Source organism: Mustela erminea, chromosome X (assembly GCF_009829155.1).
Source record: "Mustela erminea isolate mMusErm1 chromosome X, mMusErm1.Pri, whole genome shotgun sequence".
Lineage (NCBI taxonomy): Eukaryota > Metazoa > Chordata > Mammalia > Carnivora > Mustelidae > Mustela > Mustela erminea.
Genome location: NC_045635.1, coordinates 92,890,531 through 92,911,074, shown reverse-complemented (window position 1 = coordinate 92,911,074; position 20,544 = coordinate 92,890,531). Strand labels below are relative to the sequence as shown.

The window sequence follows — 20,544 nt, the reverse complement described above, 5'->3', positions numbered from 1 at the left end:
TCTATGGCATGTATGTTTCCACTAGCCTTTCTGCCACAGAAGACATGAATCAGCCACAACATGCTTTTCCAAAAATGGCTCAAAATCTTTCTCCTTCATGGTTGTAGCTCCTGCCGAAGATCCCTTTCCATTAAGGGTCCCAGATTCTACCAGATATCCCCTTCTGTGGTCCCATGATTTTGGGAACCAAAGAAGGTCCCAGCTGCTGAGCTCTGATGATATTACCTCTTCCCATGACTTCTTAAGCTCTAGGATTGGTGGTGCCTTTCTGCTTCTGCTCATCTGTAGGTTGTTTCACTCTTCCCAGTTTTCTTCTATCATATGTATCAAGTCTTTGTATTAAATTCCCTCTATTGGAAAGCTAGAGTGGTTTTGGTTTTTCTGATTGGACTGAATGATATAACTACTTTTAAAGCCAGTAGTATGCTTTATAGCTTTTTGGTAAAATCTTATTCAGGAAACCGCTGGTCAGATTTTTAAGCCATCCCAGTATGGCTACTTACTTCTGTGCTGGAGATTCCCTGTCTTCTCCACGTGCATGTGCATAAAACTTCTCCACTCTGCTCTTTGTTTAGGAGGCTGACCTCTACAAACTGCATTACCTAGGCTTGTTTGCCCTGTGGCATCCAGGTAGATTCTGTCTGCAACAGCAGAATGGAAGGTGGAGGACAAAGTGGGATATTTAATTCTTCAGCCCCCTACTGGCTTTGTCTCTTTATCTAAGGCCATAGGTTTTTGGTTTCTTCCTCATGGCTACATGTCAGGCCAGATTCCAATCATGATTCCCTCCCCTTGCCCCCTTCAAGCCCAGGAGTGGTCATAGAAGCTTTCTGTTGCTGCTAGTCCTTAGGTGCTCTGCCATCTGTTGTTAGCCCTTAATCTTACCGACCCCTTTGTAAATCCTCCTTTCCTTAAAGTTTCTTTACTCTCCCTTTTTGATAATGCCACCTGCTTTCAGCTGGAGCCATGATCCACACAATCACATTCTTGTGTCTGCCAACCCACGCTTTGTCACTGCAGACTCTTGGGATCCTCTTTATATTATTCTATACCTGTACCTACACTGCTCCTTTAGTTTCTGGCTTCTGATTATTGGCTCTATTCCCGTCTTATTTCTGGTCCTGCTCTGAACCTTTGTACTTACTGTTTGATTTTGGTCTCCACAGGCTGAAGTCCTCCCTCTCCCCAAAGGACTTTCTATTTCTGCTCCCAAGCTTCTCTGGGCAACCTTAGTTTGAAAACCCTTAAGCCTAATCTTCTTTCCAACCTGCTTGATAAGTCCCTAATCATCCCCAAACAGGGAGGAGCATATTTGGACTTATTCTGTATTACATTATTGTCCTTTCTTCAGTCTACTCTACAGCCTCCTCCCTGGGCAATCACATCCACGAACACCTCTGATGTATATGTTCATGTGAGCTCCAGACCTGTATATTCAATGGTCTATTCAACACTGCATATAGATGCCTCATTAAGGCATCAACTTAACTTACATTAAGTTTAACATATCTGAAACCAAATTCACATCTCCTTTGATCCAGTTTTCCTCCAGTGTTCTGTGTCTCAGTGAATAAAGCCACCATTCTTGTTCAAACCAGTCATTCTAGACTCCTTCTTCTTACTTACCCCACTTACTGCTTATCTAATTCACCACGAAGTAATGCTGATTTTATCTTCCAACTCTATCTCCAAGCTACCCACTTCTCTTTATCCCTACCTACTACCACTTGGTGGCAAGTCTAAGGTATTACTAACCTTCTGAACCACTGCCATGGTCTGTCAAGTGGTCACCCTACATCCACTCTTGCCACTCTTCAATCTGTCCTCCATAGTCCTGCAAGAGTTCTCTTCCTCTTTGTACTAAAAATAAAACAAAAAAAAACCTATAGCATTGTCCACAATAGAAGGTTTTCCCCCTTCTCTCCTTTTATACACCTGTTAGATTTTAGTTTAGATAGTATCTCCTCAGTCAAGTCTTTCCTGACACTCTAGGCCTGGAAGGGCAGCATCCCTGCCATTTTATTTGTACCCAAGCACTCTATGCCTTGTCTTTAGAACACAGTATCCCCGTTACAATCTGATTGGTGTTGTCTATCCCAGTATGCTATAACCTTCACCAGGGCATAGGCTGTGCCTTGTGTTCACTGCTAGCATACACAGGAGGTGCTGAATAAATGTTGAATAAGAGAATAAATGAATGAATGAATTTAGGTACTCATTATCTTTGCCAGATTGCAAACTTGCCCACTGCAGATTAGATCTGCAGAACCTAGTCTAGTATACTGTACGATCTGTTTCTTTTATTCTCCTCTGTGTCCATACATGATGTCCTCAATAATTACTGGATGTGAAAATGAATCAGAATACCTAGAATTGCTCAAGTTATCTTTCAAAATCTCCTCACTTATATTTAATAGGTGTACTTCCTTGTCCTGCCGTACCTATGTTCCATATTTTTGTCTCCTTTTCCTACAGGTACAACAATTCATTCTTTGTGGCTGGAGGACCCTCTTTTTGCCAACAATTCTCTCCCTTTTAATGTCATTGCATCTATCATAAAGCACAAATAGAACTGTTGTTTACACGTAGAACACTACACAGTTTTTTAAAAGTGCACTATTTTTACCTAAGAGGGGGGTGTTCTCTTTTCTAGGGGTGAGATGGGAGATAATCATGCATATGATGAGGGATTGGCATTGACTGTGGGCGTTAAGTCAACTGATCAGAGGACTGGGATTTGCATTGTGGGTGATAATCCATCCATATTTCTGCCTCTTCCCTTCATTCATGTAAATTAAAGCTGCAGGATCTGCCTTTGTGTAAACTTCCCTGTCTGTTAATATGCATTGCTCTGGCTATAAAATAGAAGAGATGGAGGAATTCTGCCTATTTGTTTTGAATTTGGGCACAGGGAGTTAATCATCTAGACAGCTCAATTGTTGCTGGCAGAACTTGGAGTATTCCAGCATGGAAAGCTTTGAAATATCTATTCAGTGCTCAGAAAGCAAAGCATGGTGGGATGAGTACTAAACTAGGAGTTCAAAGACTGACAGTATCACCTTGACTCAGCCTGTGTGTAACCATGAATGCCTCCCTCACCTCTGTGTTCACGTAACACAAACTATAATATCTCCACCCAGTTACTCACAGGGTGGCTGTGAGGATCAAATAAAGAAAGCACAGGGAAAGGTACATTAAGAATGATAACCTATGAGGGGAGGGAAATGTTGAAAGACTGATATTTTAGATGCCTTATCTCACTCTTGGATCACTTTCACTGGAAGCTGGCATTCATTATCTATTTTTCACATCTTACTACTATAGAAACAAGTGCATCAATAACTTTGCAAATCAGAAGAAAATAAAGGCTGGGAAATTGGAGAATAAGAAGAAATAACGACATCTCAAAATTATGAATCCCACAGGGTGTCTCAGTCAGTTAAGTGTATGACTCTTGATTTGGGCTCAGGTCATGATCTCCAGGTCATGAGATCAAGCCCTGAGTCAGGCAATGTGCTGAGTGCGCACGTTCTCTCGCTCTCTCTCAAAAATAAAAATAAAAATTTACAAACCCCACAAATTGGCAGCTGTTCCAATTTATATCAGAGTGAAGAGACTAATGTTCTTTACATTCTTCAGACAATAGATATGTGTTATCAGCAAACCAAGAAGTTTATTTTCCAGGGATCAAAAATGACATGCTAAATAATAATTGAAATATTAGGTTTGTTTTTATACCATATGAATCTATCTGAAATATTGACAACTTCAAACAAAAGAAACCAAATTTTTTTTACACAGTTCTTCATTTTGTTAAAAAAAGTTCCTTTACTACAAATGCAGGTGAATAAATGTATTACTAAATATAGCCATTTCATTGAATCAAGTGGACCTCTCTGACCTACGTAGTAAGTACAGTGGGGTCAAAGTCACTTATGAGTCCAAAGCTTCAGATTTGGCATGGATGGAAAGGTTAGGCTGGATGAACCCATCTTTACTTGATTAACCTTAATATTTCCTGCCTGATACATAATACACACGTCTTTTTACAATATACCTTGTTTTATACAACCCATGATTCTGAAATGTATTCAAAGTACATTTTTAGAAATTGAATTACTTTTAAATGTATTAGGAGAGTGTACCATTTAGAAAGTTCATATGTGAGTCTTCTTTTTATTAAGTTGAATTATATGACATTGTGGAGAGTTGAGCACTTTTGACCTATGGAAATGACAATTTCCTATGGGCCCGCATAATAAAAAGTAAAGAATCACTCTTTCACCTTAAAACAGAGTACATCTACACATAAATAACCTGTTTATATACATTTAGGTTATCATGCAACTTTTGGAGAGTGGGGATGGGGGAGGGAGTTGCCAAGTCAGCATTTTGGATAGATGGATAAATTTAAATTATGCCCACTGATTGCTCTAGCTGCCTCTTTGAGTAGTAATATATGTTAATTAATATATCGAGGGATAGAATAAAATTAATACAAATGGAAAAATTATTGTCTTTACAGTAATTTTGCTATGATGAAGACATTCGGTTTATTTTCCTAAAGATTAAGTACCATGTGAGTCACCATAATGACACATCTGCTTAGATGCAGCTCCATTTATGTTATCACTAGAAATTGCGTGGGGGGGCGTTGGTTAGGTCACCATTTTAGTGCAACTGTGCTGTGGGTTTTGGTTAATGCTCAGTGAAGATCTGGATCCCATGGGGCAGTTGTGATGAAAGAGGGTGGTTGTTTTCCAGGTAAGTAACCTAATCATAAGTCAGGACTCTTCATCCAAGTCAGTGATTAAAGAGCAGTTTTAAGCTCCAGAAATTAGGGTTCAGGAGGTCAGGTGGACAGGAATGAATTTGTAGCCTGTCTCTTCATCAGCTCTGGGAACAAGATATTGAGTATCTTGCTAGTCACTGCTGTTGAAAGTCTCATCAGTTCCCTCATGTTATCCAGCCACTGACTTTCTAACCGTAAAGTGCATTCAAATACTGCAAGCACAAAAGAGAGAGCCTGGAGCAAGGGGATATTTATGTCCTTAAGAAATTGTGGGAAACATTGCCAGCCCTCGATGAAGTCCATGTAAGGCTGCTAAGAACTAAAATGTTGAAGGGTACGTGGAGTCTGGCTTTGAAGGCAGACACAACTTGAACCACCAAATGTAATAATATAAGCGTCACTATGCGTTTTGGAAAACGTAATGCCAAAGGGAAGTACATGCCCTATTGGAGTCTTAGCCTGCCTGCCGATCTCTTCTGAATGGTGCAGAAATCAGCTGCCAATTCTCAAGGTCCGCTTATTGTAACAAGTGAGCCAGAGGCAGCAGACTTGCTGCTAAGTTTAGCTCTGCATGTGGGGATTTCACACTTTGCAGCCCCTTGGAGAGAAGAGTATTGGCAAATGACTCTGTATAAAAGTAGAAAGCACTTGGGAATTTCACCACCAAGCTAGATTTAGATCAGAGTAAAGGGGCCAATCTAAATTGGTAACAGACTAGAGAGAGCTGTGTGTCTGGCGGAGGGCGCATTAACCCAGTCCAGATCATTTCTCCCTCACCACACCCGCAGTTCCCGAGGGAGCACCCTGTGACATTTGATGACCACCCTTTAGGGGCCAGAGAGAACTGACTATTTTTTAAGGCGGGTAGCATTATTTTCAGCAGGTAGAAATTGACAACGTGCATGTTCATTTTTTGGCGGCAAGTAGATGACCCACCCGCCTTCTCATTTCTAATTTGTAAACAGGACTCATCTCCTTTGGTTCCCTTTTGGAACATTCGTTTTTTAAAAAAATCAAATTCTGTACTACTGGCATACTAGGCTACTTATGGGAGTGGAATTTTTTAAAAATATATTTCTCTTATAGGTAATAAGTGAAACACTTCCTCTTTTGGCAGGGATCAGGAAGGGAAACGCCTTTTCCAGGAAAGACAAATGTGACATTTGAGGACATTGATCTTAATAAGGATTTGCAGGAGGGTGGTGTTTAGTTTTTTCCTCCTTTGTCTTTTTCTTACACTCAGATCTAAAAGGAGCCCTGTGACTAAATAGCTCTCTGATCATTTTTCAGAAAAAAAAAAAAAAAAAACCTGGCACCCAGAGGCTTGAATGTTTTGTCCAAAGCCACAATCATACAGTGACAGAATACCAAGATTATTTCATTTCTGCTTTAAAGTCTAGTTGGGTCTTTTTTGCCAGGGCCATCTTTAAACAAAATTCATATTTTGGTGCAACTCAATCCTGGAACGTGACAGGGAGGGAGGAAAAAGGTAAAGAAACTGCACGTATAATGGAAGTTTCGTTGTCATGACCACATTTGGACTTACTTTTCACTTGGTTTGTGGGAAGCTCATGATTCCGGATTTTTGTAATACATCTGCCATTATCTAAGTTTTTGAAAGTCTAGTAATAGTAATAACACAGATATAAAATGCACATTTTCCCTCTCTAGATGAATTTGTTGACTAGCAGCTTCTTTCTGCAAACTTGCTCTTTAAACATCAACAGTTTCTTTAAATCTCTTCTTTGGTTTGGGACAAACCCAATGGCCTTGGATGATAAAATCATAGTTTCTTTGGGAAAAGGGTTTGTGGTCCCTTCTATTAACCTCTGACATGAATCAGCTTCATGTCAGCAGAGGCCAGTCTTTAGGGTCCAAGTGCTCAATTAAAGCTTGTCCTTTTCTCAGGGGTACTCTCTTTGAACCATTAACCCCCGTGAAAGCAGATCTTTCTTGTTCTCGGAACTTCCAGGGATCCTGTGTTTTTTACAATAGCTGCATATGAATTTCTGTGGTCTGAGGTTTGCTCAGGGCCCAGGCTCTCTTTGGTTACTATGGCAACCTGCCCTCCCAACCAGCTGCCATTTCCTTTATTCCTGGCACAGAACGAGTCTTAAGCCTTTTAGATATCCCACAAGCAGAATCAAGATAAAGAACAACACGCACGCACACACACACACACACACACACACAAACCATGAACAGCTTATTCAATAAACAACTTGTTGATTTCCCTACACGAGAAGCCACGTGCAACAAAATAAACTTTCCCCGACATCAACATCCAAGGGTTTACTGAGATCCACTAAAGCCTGTCGTCAGCCTGGCTTTACGGAGTGGGGATTCGACTCTGCATTTCTACATCTGTGAACTGAGGGACACTTTCGGTGCTCTCAGAAGTGATGGGTGAGATGACATGTTTGAGCCGAAGGAGCATCGTGAAGAGCAGGATGAGGAGAATGGCCAGGAGGCTCAGGAATAAGCCCACATACATGTAGAGGTTGGAATACTTATCTGAGGTGGTGTCGACCTCTGTTGCCAGGGTGGGGAAATGGGCCCGGCCAGTGAGATTTCCATGGTACCTGAAATGCACCTCCGTCATCACTCAAGACTTCTGTGGGTATCTGTTTCTCTTTGCCTTCTATTGCCCTCAAGGCATTCCACAGTCACTCAGACCGTCTCTGAATACACTGGAGGTGTTCTAATAATCTTACACAAAGCAGTTACAACTTGAACCAAGTCAGTGGTGCACAGGCAAGAAAATGGTGATGTTCTAATTTGGCAATGGCCACACTCTGTCCAGCACCCCTATCCCTCAATAGGTTTTGTCAGAAATTCTTAATCATTAAAAATATATATATATTAATAACTCTTATTTTCCACAGTCCTACTCTCATACTGATTAAAACAAATAATGGTGAAACTGCTCTATAATACTGGTATGGGCACAAGAGATCACAGAGTGTGATATCAGGCTTTTACTCTACTTTGATGGTGGGAGAAAGGTTCTCTCTTTTACCTACGGCTCATCTAAGTGTGCACACTAATCACGTGGATTTCACTGGGTTCCTCTGTGAGGAGACTTTCTAAAGGCTTTTGTGTATTTCAGGCTCAGCATATCTGAATTTTCACCCTTCTTGTCTCTCAGAGTCTCCCCTCAGGATGGAGCAGGTAAGGTTCCTGCCCAGCTGCCACGGCTTGAGGGCTGTAAGTCGAGAGGACGTCCCTCACAGTAGGCTGGAGGGAACGTGTTGTCAGACCTGGTAATTCTCAGAAGGAGGAGGCCTCAGAGATGCCCGCAGCACTCTGTCCAGGCTCAGAAGATTTGACTCTTAAGATTCTTCAACAGATTTATACTCCTGAAAATCAAAAACAGAAACAGAAGATTTAGGTATCTAAGAGAAACAGATGTCAATTTCTTTTGGGATACAAATTAAGGGACATATTGCAAAAATGTTTGTTAAGGGCAAAGTAGTTTTAAAATGATATCCTGAGTTTTCAATTTGCATGCCTTTTGCTAAGTGGTAAATGGTTATTAAAGAAAGGAAAAATTCAGATCACTGTACAGCAACTAATAGCTAGGTTAGATTAGGATGGTATTTTCCAAACTAATTGGTCATAAGATTTACCCAAGGTACTTAATAAAATAAAGACCAAGGGCCCCAAAGTAGAATTCCTAAATCATAACCTCCATAGTAGGGGCCTGGAAACCACTCTAGAGAGTCAGATTTTATCGGTCTGGGGTGGGGTCCAAATACTGGTATTTTTTAAGAGCTCCCAAGTGACTCTCACATTGCAGCCAGGATGAGAACTGCTGCTCTGGCTTAACCAGGAAATTTTAGCGCTGAAATAAAGAAGACCTAGGGATGCCTGGTAGAGCATGTGACTGTTGATCTCAGGGTTATGAGATCAAGCCACACGTTGGGCATGGAGCTTACTTAAAAAAATAAAGAAGACCCAAATCTAAGGATTCAGTTTTCAAACTCCAGGTCCCCCTGCCATGATTCACTTTAATGAATCATAGAATTTTTAGGAACGCAGGCTTCCCCCAATTTTGTTTTTGTGTTTTTTCTCTCTCATTTAGGTCTGTGGAGTGGGGATGTACTTTTTAAAAAAGATTTTATCTTTATTTATTTGAGAGAGAGATAGCAAGAGGCAGCAGAGCAGGAGGGAGGGGCAGAGGGAGAGCGAGACGCAGGCTTCCCACTGAGCTGGGAACCCGATGCAGTGCTCAATCCTGGGACCCTGGGATCATGACCTGAGCCAAGGACAGATGTTTAACTAACTAAGCCATCCAGGTGCCCCTAGAATGTACTTTCTTTCCCCAGTATTTATAGATCAGAAGGAATTGAGAGGGTATGTCTGTTTCAAAAAAATAACTATACCTTCCATTATTGGTAAAGACAGAGCCTTGTCTCTATTGGTAAAAACATTGCAGTGTGTGATTGGGGTCAACTACTTAATGTTGACATCTTCCAAAATGATTTAGCTTGTCATGCTGAACATGAATTTTGAATATGGATGACTAAAATAACCAATATAAACCCCCATCACCCATCAAGCTTCTCTGTGCTGTAGTAGGAGAGAGCTGACAATGTAGTCTAGTTCTGTCTCTTGTTATCATACCAGAAGAGAGTTCATAGAAATAGCTCCCACGATCATACTACTCTTACAATAATCTGAAATTGTGCCCCTAGCCTGGGAGCACTTAAAATTTGTATTCACTTGTCCATACTATACTTTCTGTAATCAGCATTCTTAGTCTACCAATCTACTGCTCTGTCTAGCAGAGCCATCTGGTTCATAAGAAACAAGGGCGAAAAGACAGGCTATCTTCCCACTGTCTTTGGACCAAAGGTCTAGGAAACATTTTTCCACTACTTAAAGCTACATTTATTTTGATTTCTGTTTCACTAGCAAGTAGAAAAGACAATCACAGTAGATATCCTTTAGTTCCCTAGAAACACCATCTCTTAAAGGCAATGGTTCATCAGAGCAGCTTGTTACCAATGCAGATTTCAGGTCTGTTCTTGGGAGCTGCTCCTCCACAAATGACTTGGTCCTTGACCTTGCTTGTTCTCTTAAATCCAGTTTTTCTCAAGGGTGTGATACATGGCTCAAGTCCCCCATGTCATTTGAAATGTAGATTTCTAGGCCTCTCCTTGGGCCTCCTGAATTCTAATAGCTTGGATCATGGCCCAGGAATATGCATCCTAAGCCCAAGTTTTTCAAGTGGTTCTTCGTACACCGAGTTTTCAAAGGTAACTGTAGGTTTTTCTCTCTAGATATCCCAGCCAAAGAACATAGCTAATCGGTCTTATCAGTGGATTGGGGCCCTAATTAAAAAACTATTTAAAACAGTGTTCTGGGTTGAATTGTGTCTCTCCAAAACATATGCTGAAGTCCTAACACCTTAAACTGGTGAATGTGACCTCACTTCAAAATAGGCTCTTTGCAGATGCAATCAAGTCAAAATGAGGTCATTAGCTTAGCCCTCATCCAATTTGACTTGTGTCCTTATAAGAAGGGAAGACAGAGACAGAGATTGGAGTGATGTATCTGCAAGCCGAGGAATGCTATGTGTTGCCAGCAAACCATAGAAACTAGAAGAGCCAAGGGAGGGTTCTACCCTACAGACTGCAGAGAGAACATGGCCCTGCTGATGCCTTGATTTCAGACTTCTGGCCTCCAGACCTAGGAGAATAAATTTCTGTTGTTTTAAGCCACCCTTTATGTGGTACTTTGTTTATGGCAGCCCTAGGAAACGAATACACAGAGTCATCACCCGGAGTCCCTAGTGTTTTGGAACCCCTGGGGCAGTGTTTCTCGATGTGGTCCCAGGAAGTCCCTTCATCAGAATCACTGGGAGATGCTTAGGACATGCAGATTGCAAGGTCCTCTTCCTTGTTTTTTAGATCAGAATCTCTGGGGCTAGGACCCTGAAATCTACATTTGTGATAAGGTAACCACTTCGAATTTTGAAACACACTCTGCAAGGAATGGTTTCTAGTCCCTGCTGCCCTCAGGATCCCTTAGGAAGAGGTTTGAAAATGTGTGCACCGGGTCCTTCCCCTAGAGGCTCGGATTCAGTAGGTCTGTGTGGGGCATGAATGTCTGTAATACTTAAAGCCCCACAGGTGACCTTGATCTGTAGCCGGGGCTGAGCAACACCCCTCTCCAAATACAGGAGAGTGCTTCAGATTCAGGACTCTGATGGTCCCGGGCAGCCCACATAGAGGAGAGAAGTGGAAGGAAAATAAACACTCACTGTTGGTGTCAGCCAAGGGGAGATGCCTCTTTAACGTTGGAGTATCTTTTTAGTCTACTGCAGACCTCAACCACACAGATTTGCATACTTCATAACATGCATGGAAAAAAAATAACACTCATGGACAAACATCTGTGATCAAACACCCACCAACTTTCAGATTGACAATGATTAATAATTTCCATAGATATCTACCTAAGCTCTTCCCCATCTTGTCCTACTGCTTACTGCTCCCCCCAAAATAATCAATACTCCAAATTTTGTGAATCATTACCTTGCTTATATTCACACACACACACACACACACACACACACACACACACACACCTATGCCTCAATAATATGTTGTTTAGTTTTGTTTTTAACTTCATAAAAAAAGTATCGAGCTCTTTTTATTCTGCATTCTATTACCATATGATTTCTCTACAACTTATCAAATAGGGTGACAAAGGAGTCAAGTTTTGGAGGCCCACATATTGCTTTTGTGGATTGTTATTGCCTTTGGACTTCACACCATTCTCCTTAGCTTGGCATTCAAAACTGACAATGCCCTGGTCCTGGCTGACTTATATCCTTCCACTACCTTCTGTTCCCAACAAGCTGGAATGTTCACTATCACCTACATCCCTGCCTTCCTTTTTTATTTGACCAGTTCCTTTCATCTTTACATATCTCTGTTTGGGGAAATGCTACCATTCTTCATGGTTTGGCTCATGAAACTGACCTTAATTTCCCACCTAAATCCTAATTTCCACATGCTCTGTATCACTCCAAGAGAATTTACATGTCTAATATTGTAAATATCTATTTTATGTGTTTCCCCCCAAGTGGTAATATATAAACCCCTTGAGGATCTTTTTTCAACATTCTATCCCTTAACCTTGCTCGCAGTAGCTGTTTGATAATTATTGAATAAATGCATGGGTACAAAGAAATGTACCTGCACTGACAATTTGAAGAGAAGCATAGTTTTATTTTTGTTCTGACTGCTCATATACCTTGGAGAACAGCCGGAAATTCCCTTTTCTTTTCATTGCTCTTTCCCATCTCTTACTGTGCAAAGGAAACTAGATTCCTGATTATAATCTGGAATTAAGGAATAATCACTGTTAGAAACTCTGCTCTTGAATTACTACTATCCATTATATAATTTTAAAGAGCAACATGGGATGGGTTTATAGACTTACATTTTAGGAAGTTTAATTGTGTCTATAGATGCTTTTCAGTAACAACTGATAATACGTTGTCTGCTTCCTACACATTTGACCCTGAATCTTCTTCAGGTCTGAATATTTATTAAATATTTATTAGAATTCTCTAAAGCTTCGAGAAGTCGTGTAGAACAGTGATCTCATGTCCAGTTGTCAATCTCTTTACACATTCCATTTGAGGGTTTGGAAAACTAATCACATATTTCTTAAAACCTCTATAGTCTGCAGGAGACCAAACACCCTGGTGAATTCAGAGAGGTCTATTGATTTAATTTCTGAAATCCATTAAGGACTTTGAGATGAGTAAACGAAGAGTGAGGTACTGGGGAATCCCCTTTGTTACTCTGGTCCTGTACCTGTGACAGCTTCTTGTCAGAGCTTTCCAAACAGGATTGCCATAGCTCCCATTGCTAACTAATTAATGGGTTGCACAGATAATGTGATTGCTCTGTTCAAAGCTCTGCACCATTTGTGAAGAAAAAGCACAGCGCAATTTCAAAATGAATTGACATTCTATTGCTTCTGAAGGATTTGATTTTCATGGAAAGACCCTTACACAATTTTAGTATCCTGCAGTCTTTACTTAGAAGCTTATAAAATAATCACCAGACTCCAGTCTTTGTAAAAGTGATTGAAAGCTGTGGAGGGATAAGGAGGAGAGTGAGGAATAGGAAAAAGGGTAAGGAATTAGCGGGGGGGGGGGGAGGGGAAATGGAGAGAAAGTGGCAGAAGGGAAGAGAGGAAATGTGAGGAGTAAGATGATGAGGGATGCATGAATAAGAGGTGGGAGAGAATGATTGACTATGAAGCAGAGATCGAGATAGGGATGCAGGAAAACATTGGGAAAGGAGAGAGGAGGAAAAAAAGGGGGAGGGAAGTTTGGGGGAATCACAAAGGCAAAGAGATTAATTTAATAATGGTCCAATGTCCACCATTAACTTGAACATTTGGTTCTCTTCACGTTTCTAATGTAAATCAAAATACCCACAAGGGATGTGAATGCACCTTTGGTTTTCTGATTGCATGTTTTGTCATTAACTTGGTAAATAAAACTCTTGGTAACCAAAAAAGAAAAAAAAAAAAGAATTATTGTGTTTTGGTCTAAACATCAAAATGCCAAGTCTTTGGTAATGTTCCAGATCAACCTAGTATACGTAACCTCACAGAGGTAAAATAATGTGCCCACCCAGATCATGAAGGGAATGTGGAGCTTTCTCCATCCATCTCTGAAAGGGATCCCTTGGGTAAAGCTTGTTCCTAATAAGAGCAACAAAGTTCTGCCTGGACCACCTAAATCAGTTCCATGTTTATTCAGCAAAGCTTTGGGTACGACCACCTACCAGGCACTTGGCTAAGTGCTCAGGATATAGAGAAAAATGGACCCGGACCCCACTGTTGGTCCTGAAGGAGCTCCTAGTAGTTACTTTTGCTTGGTTATTTAACATGATAACGTTCTGAAAACAATTCACCTGGTAACTTTGCATTTTTCTGCAATTCCAAGAGATAGGTAAGGAAAATGGTCAGTGAAACAATTCAGACAAGAGAGCCCAAATGATCAATTGCAACAGCTTGCAGGAGTGAATGCAGGCATTCCATTTCGTATTTACCTGCCCAGTGTGAGGGTGAGAAAACTGAGGGAGAAGCTGTTAAGAGTATCTAGTTTCACATGAGCCCCATGGAAAAAAAACAAAAACAAAAACAAAAACAAAAAACACAACAATTCCAGCAGCAAGTGCTTCTTCAATGGCTAGAGCCATTAAGTAATAAGCTTTCTCAAGTGGGAGTTGCTGTATCTTCTGCTGCAGATGGTGCCTATTTGTCACACCTGCCGATAAATAAGATAATGCCGCTCATTTCACCGTGAATAACATCATAATATTTCCAAATCTCTCTTACCTTTCCTGGTTTACGGGATGAATGGGGTTGGCCATTTAAGTATCTCTTTTGAAGCTTGCACCGACAGGCAACTTGTTCGGGAACACCTCTGGCATATCTGGAAAATAAAATGCAAGCCTCATTTTGCCAGAGAAGCAGGACAGTGTTCGTGCAAAGTATGCTTTCTCTCTCAGTCTCCTCAAGAGTCAGACCTTTCCAAGCGCAAACCCAGAAAAGCACCTTGCATTAGTTACTTAAAATGCCAGTTGCCACTTATGGCTTCAGAGCGCAGTTTCAGATGCCTGCTCCTTATAAACCCCAAAGAGCCAAGAGGGGTGCCTGTGTGGATGTGCACATACCGTCTGGAACACTTGAATGCAAGCAGTCTGAGCACTTAAATCCCCAGGTCCTCTTTCTGCAGGCAACAGTTTAGAGTATGCAGGAAAGGTAGTGAATCAGCTTTGCTCTGCCTTCGCGGTGTGTGCTGCGGAGAGGGAGGAGATAAGAGAGAAGCTGAGAGGCAAAGTTTGTATAAGCCTTCCACTTTAACCCTTTCGAGCCTCCCTCACACAGCTGTAGGATTAGCAAAAACTCCCTGTCTTTGTCAAAGCTTCTCCATGTGTCATTTAATAGGATCAGAGGTCTTGCTCAAATCAGGAGGTTTTTCATCCAAGGTCTGATAGTAATAGATGCTTAGAACTGAAACCAAGCATGCTGGCATGCAGTGGGATTTACATGATTTCATCTTTGCAAACAGAGTGGATGCAGAGGTGTGTTCCCAGGTTCGGGAAACCTTTTCTTTTCTTTTCTTTTCTTTCTTTCTTTCTTTCGTTCTTTTTCTTTTTCTTTTTCTCTTTCTTTCTTTTTTTTTGGCACCTACCGAATACTTTTATTTTGAATTCTTATGGAAATGTAACATCAGTTTTGGAATCTAGGTCTGAGTTTCTCGTTGGACGTCTAAGCAAGTGCAGAATATCTTTATAGAAAGTGTATGTGTCCCGGGTATGCGTTCTATTATAAATGGCATGTCCACCTGTACTTGAAATGGTTCTACTGTGTTATAGATACTGTGGTAGGAGGAAGGGGATTAACATTTCTTGGGTGCCTACTCTTTTCAAGTGATTCATGTAGAGAACTTCACTGAACCCTCACAACAGCCCTATGACCTGGGTATTATTATCCTCACTTTACAAATTAGGAAACTGAGGCTCAAGGAGGCAGTATCTTGTGCAATTTAGTAAGCTTGGAGCAAGTATTCAACAACAAGGCAGCATGATCTCAAATTGTCTGCTCTTTAAGCAGTGGTTCTTAAACCCTTGTGGGTTTTGGATTCCTCTGAGAACCTAATCAAAGCTGTGGGCCTTCCCCCCCTCAAAAATAGGCATAGAATTTCCATGCTCCATGGCCCATGGGTTAAGAGCAGCTGAATGGACCTCATGTCACTTTTCCAATATTATAACATTAGTGCATTGTTCATTCAACAACTCATGGTCATCAGCAATTTTTACTACAAAATTGGTAATAATAGTATACAATAATAATAGTATAATAATGGTAGTATATAATAATAGTGTTATGCCAGTATTTAAGAAATTCCCCTTAATCCCCAAATTCTAACAAGCCTTGCATCTTCTGTACTTTCCTCATTCTGAGAGTTATGGTGGGTGGAGTCTCCCCTTCAAATCCTTTTTTTTTTTTTTTTTTTAAGAATTTTATGTATTTGTCAGAGAGAGAAAAAGAGAGCATCAGGCAGAGGGACAAACACGCTCCCCACTGAGCAAGGAACCTGACCTAGGGCTCCATCCCAGGACTCTGGGATCATGACCTGAGCTGAAGGCAGATGCTTAACCAACTGAGCCACGCAGGCATCCCTCCCCCTCAAATCCTTAACATTTTTTTGGCATAATCTAATACCGTATGGACTCTGCTGGGGTTGCTCAAACTGGAGTGGTATGCTCAAGATTCATGAAATTACAGGGTAAACATAATGCATTTTTCTGGAGGATTAGTTTTACTTGAAACTTCAGCAGGGAGGACCTAGGTAATTTGAGCGATAATTTGCAATACAGTTTCTATGAAAAACACATATTGTAGAACAAAATACACATTTGATAAGCATTTTTACAATCAAGTGTGAGACTTAAGAGAAATTTTGCACTTAGGGCGGGACCTTTTCAGGCCACCCATCTTCTCTGTGGAAACATGTTCATTCTATTCTGCCATCTGGGGTATTTCAGTGGAGAACTTCGAAGGTTATAGTGTAACAAATACACCATGGATTTTGAAGTCAGATGGACCTGGATTTCAGCCTCAACCTTCATCTGTATTTTTGGGGCTACCTTGAAAAAGCCAATAAATTTCTTTGAGACTAAGTTCTCTCATGTGTAAAGGTAGGAAAGACTCTCATCACGAGAATGATATGAGGAAATATCTCTGAAGCAAGCCCTACATGTTAGATGCTCCGAAGAGAATAAGGCTACTTATATCAGGTTTCACCAAGTCTAATTTTTTCTTTCCTAATTAGAACAAAATAAGCCCTAGGTAACATGATATTATTGAAAGTCAAGTTTCCAGGGAGATATAAAAGGTTCCCCTATCTCAGATTATCATATACAGAATTTATAGAGAAAATGTTCCAGAACAGATTCCAAGAAATAAAAAGAAGCCTGATTGTGGAGGAAAGTGGGAAGGAAAACTCGTGAAAACATTTCTTTCGAGAGATCTGTTGCCAGGCTAAGGCTTCACACCACCTTCCACAGGAGTGCTTGGATACATGACATGTTACCTCCTTCACTTCAACCCTAGTGAGAGGGTGTTTCACTGGACCATGCAGAGAGCTTGACATTTGTTCCCTGCAGTAAAGGCAGAGGATTAGGGCTGTCCTCCACTCTGAGAAAGCTAATGTGGCCCTTGGCAGGAGGACAGGGTTCTCTGTGTTGGGATTGGCTGACATTCCCAGGATTTGTCGGGGCAAGGGATGTTTGAGTGTTTCCTGGAAAACAAATGGGGGTCATTCAAAAGAAAGAGCCAAGCTGGGGTCACCCTGGACCCTGTCCAGTAGAACCACCTAGAGGGGTGGAGAAACCCCAGCAAAAAATAGCTGGAGATAACAGTCACATTCTCAGGGGCTGAAGAAGGAGTTGTAAACTATGAACCTGAATAGAGATGCATCAACCCAGGGCTCCCAAATTGTACAGGAGGAATCCTCAGGGATGGGGGCCTTTAAAGAACCCAAAGAAGAGCCAAAGACCCAGAAAGTGGGAAGCCATTCATTCTACCAAGGAAGAATTGACTAATCCCTTTACTGTCTTCTCTATTCCTGCTCTGCCCTGGTGAGGGTCCAAATAGGAGTTGATAAGTGGAGAGAAAAAGAAGAAAACCCAACAGCCTCTCCTTCTCCAAAGGCAGGTGGCCATGACCCATAGGCCTTAGCATGGAGTAGGAAGGGGAACCTTATTTCTCAGTGAGCCTGAATAATTTGATTCATATCTCGGACTGAATATGCCCTGATTACTGAACCAAGTTCGTGTTTTGTGACTTTGAGTGATCTGATGACTGTTGATTCTCGAAGAAATGAACAGAAAAGTCATGTGGTCTGCCCAAATTTCTATCCAAGGGAAAAATTTACCCTAATGGAGTACATTTTCTTTGCACATCGGGAGACAAAATAACATAGTTTCTTGAACTTATCATAAGTTATACTTAAAAAAATATTGATTGGATTAGTTAATTCATTCTTTCATTCGATGAACATCTGAGTGCATATTATGTGGCAGGCATTGGGTTAGAAATAGGACACACAGTGAAATGAAAATTAGTCTTCACCTTCAGACTGCTAGTCTATGGCAGGGGTCAGCAAATTTTTCTGCAAAGAGCCAGATAATAAATATTTTAGGCTTTATGGGACACTAAAGATCCTACTGTATATTCCTCTTTTTTGAACCAATTCTGTAAAAAATGCCAAAACCATTCTTGAAGGCTATACAAAAAGAGGTCATGGATCAGATTTTGCACATAAGCCCTAGTCTGCTGGTTCCTCATGTGTGTAAGAAACAAATTTTTTAAAACTTCCAATTACCATATGTATGTTATAATGGAAGTTGTGTTTCATGAACTTGGGGAAGAGATGCAGAAAAGTATTGCCTGACTCTGATCGGGGAATTGGGGCTTTCCGAAAGTGGCAACATCAATTTGGGACCTGAAGGATGAGTAGTATTTAGGGTAAAAGGAGGTAAGTGGTATTCTAAGCAGAGGGAGCTGCCTATATAAAAACACCAAAGCTTGACAGAGTTTGGTTTGCTTTAGAAACTACAGAAAGGAATAATGAAGCTTGCAGAGGTTAAGCAGTTTGATCAAGGTCACACAACTAGTAAGTGATGGAGCCTAATCTCTTAGCCTAGGTGTGTCTGACCCTAAACCCATGCTCTTAGCCACTGTAGTATACTCTTGCCCTGGTATGAAAGCTATGCCTAAGGCCCCTTCCTAATTTCCAAATCAGCAGCTCTGTCTGGCTCACTTCTGATTCCCCTGGGGGTGAAGATGTCAAAGTTCCAAAAGGATTTATTATAGGTCTTAAAAATAAGACAGTTTGTCAATAATGTCAGGTTGTCTTGATTAGAACCCTAGTGCTCCCCTTTAAAAATAACACTTCCACCTAATCAAACCGAGTACATTGCTCAAATTCAGAGTTTGCTCATTTTATCCTTACGGGAATGTGTTTTTTTGTTGTTGTTTTGTTTTGTTTGTTTTTGTTTTTGTTCTTTTTCTGGTAACTAAGCTTTAGCACAATGATAATATAATTTCTTACCTTCTTGTTACATATTTAGGCATTTAGAAGGGATAGTACTATCTGGCTTGGACTACATATGGAGACTGGTGCAAGTACTGCTCCTACCTTTATCGCTCACATGGATGACCTCGGACATGTGAATTTTCTGAGCACAGATTAAATCTGTTAATTTCGTGTTAATTGCTTGGTGGGTTTTTATTGAGGTAGCCATGCAGCAACTATTCTCTGAAAATGCTCATCTTAGAGCCTCCCATGTCACCCGACAGTCAGCAATAATAGGGTTTAGAACCGGGAGGAGTGACAATGGGTAAGGCTCAGCCTTGCTGTTGTGGGCATTTCAGTGGTCAGTGGTTATTAACCAGGGCTATGCTTTATTACCTAGGGAGCTCTTCCAAAATATAGAATGTTGGCTCTATCCCAGATCTTCTGCATGACTGAGAACTGAGAATATGTATTTTTTAAAGATTTATTTACTTATTTGAGAGAGAGAGAGATAAATGGAGCATGAGCAGGGGGAGGGGCAGAGGGAGAGGGAGAGAGGAAGCAGACTCCCTACGGAGCAGGGAGCCAACTCATTTGGGGCTCAATCTTGTGACCCTGGGATCATGATCTGAGCCAAAACCAAGAGTGGGATGCTGAACTGACTGAGCCACCCAGGCGCCCTGAGAATATGTATTTTTAACAAGCTCCTCAGGTTAAGAAACACTGCCCTGGGGGTAAAAGACAGGTAGTTGTCTAATGAACTGACTGTACTTAAACTTTATCAGACACCTTGGTCTATACATAGAAAATCTGCTTATTTTTTAAAAAAGATTTTATTTATTTATTTGAGAAAGAGTAAGGAAGAGAGAGAGCACAAGCAGGGGCACAGGGAGAGGGACAAGCAGGCTCCCCACTGAGCAGGAATCTTGATGCAGGGCTCCATCCCAGGACCTTGGGATCATGACCTGAGCTGAAGGCAGAGGCTTAACTGACTGAGCCACCTAGGTGCCCCAAATCTGCTTATTTTTTTACAGAAATAGAAAAAAATCCTAAAATTCATATAGAACCACAAAATACCATGACGAACCCAAACGATCTTGAGAAACAAGAACAAAGCAGGACGTATCACTCTTCCTGATTTCAAACTGTATTACAAAGCTATAGTAACTAAAACAGTACAGTACTGTCATAAAAACAGACAACATAGACCAATGGAACGTAACCAAGAGCTTAGAAAAGAACTCATATATATATATATGGTTAACTTATATTTGACATGGGAGCCAAGAATACTCAATGGAGGAAAGATAGCCTCTTCAATAAATGGGGTTGGGAAAATGAAATTCATACACAAAAGAATGAAATGTCCATATACCATTCACAAAAAGTAACTTGAAATGGACTAAACACTTAAATGTAAGACCTGAAAACTCTAGAAGAAAACATAAAGAAAAAGCTCCTTGACATTGGTCTTGGCAAAGTCTTTTTGGATATGACACAAAATGCCCAAGCAACAAAATAAAAGCAGAAATAAACAAGTGGGACAACATCAAACTAAAATGCTTCTGCACAGAAAAAGAAATGACTAACAGAATGGAAAGGCAACCTAAGGATAGGAGAAAATATT

At 40.8% G+C, this 20,544-nt stretch overlaps 1 protein-coding gene and 1 long non-coding RNA gene across 2 annotated transcripts; both read right to left on the bottom strand.

The window, feature by feature from the left end:
• Positions 1-7,068: 7,068 nt before the first annotated feature.
• SERTM2 (serine rich and transmembrane domain containing 2) lies at positions 7,069-7,591 on the bottom strand. Its single transcript, XM_032329646.1, has one exon. The coding sequence runs from the start codon at positions 7,392-7,394 to the stop codon at positions 7,122-7,124; it is 273 nt and encodes a 90-aa protein (XP_032185537.1). The 5' UTR covers positions 7,395-7,591; the 3' UTR covers positions 7,069-7,121.
• Positions 7,592-7,741: 150 nt separating this feature from the next.
• LOC116582441 lies at positions 7,742-14,589 on the bottom strand. Its single transcript, XR_004282431.1, has 3 exons — positions 14,506-14,589; positions 14,168-14,264; positions 7,742-8,151 (listed from the first exon to the last, which is right to left on the bottom strand). It is a non-coding gene; the product is annotated as an uncharacterized LOC116582441 (long non-coding RNA).
• Between the last annotated feature and the right edge of the window lie 5,955 nt (positions 14,590-20,544).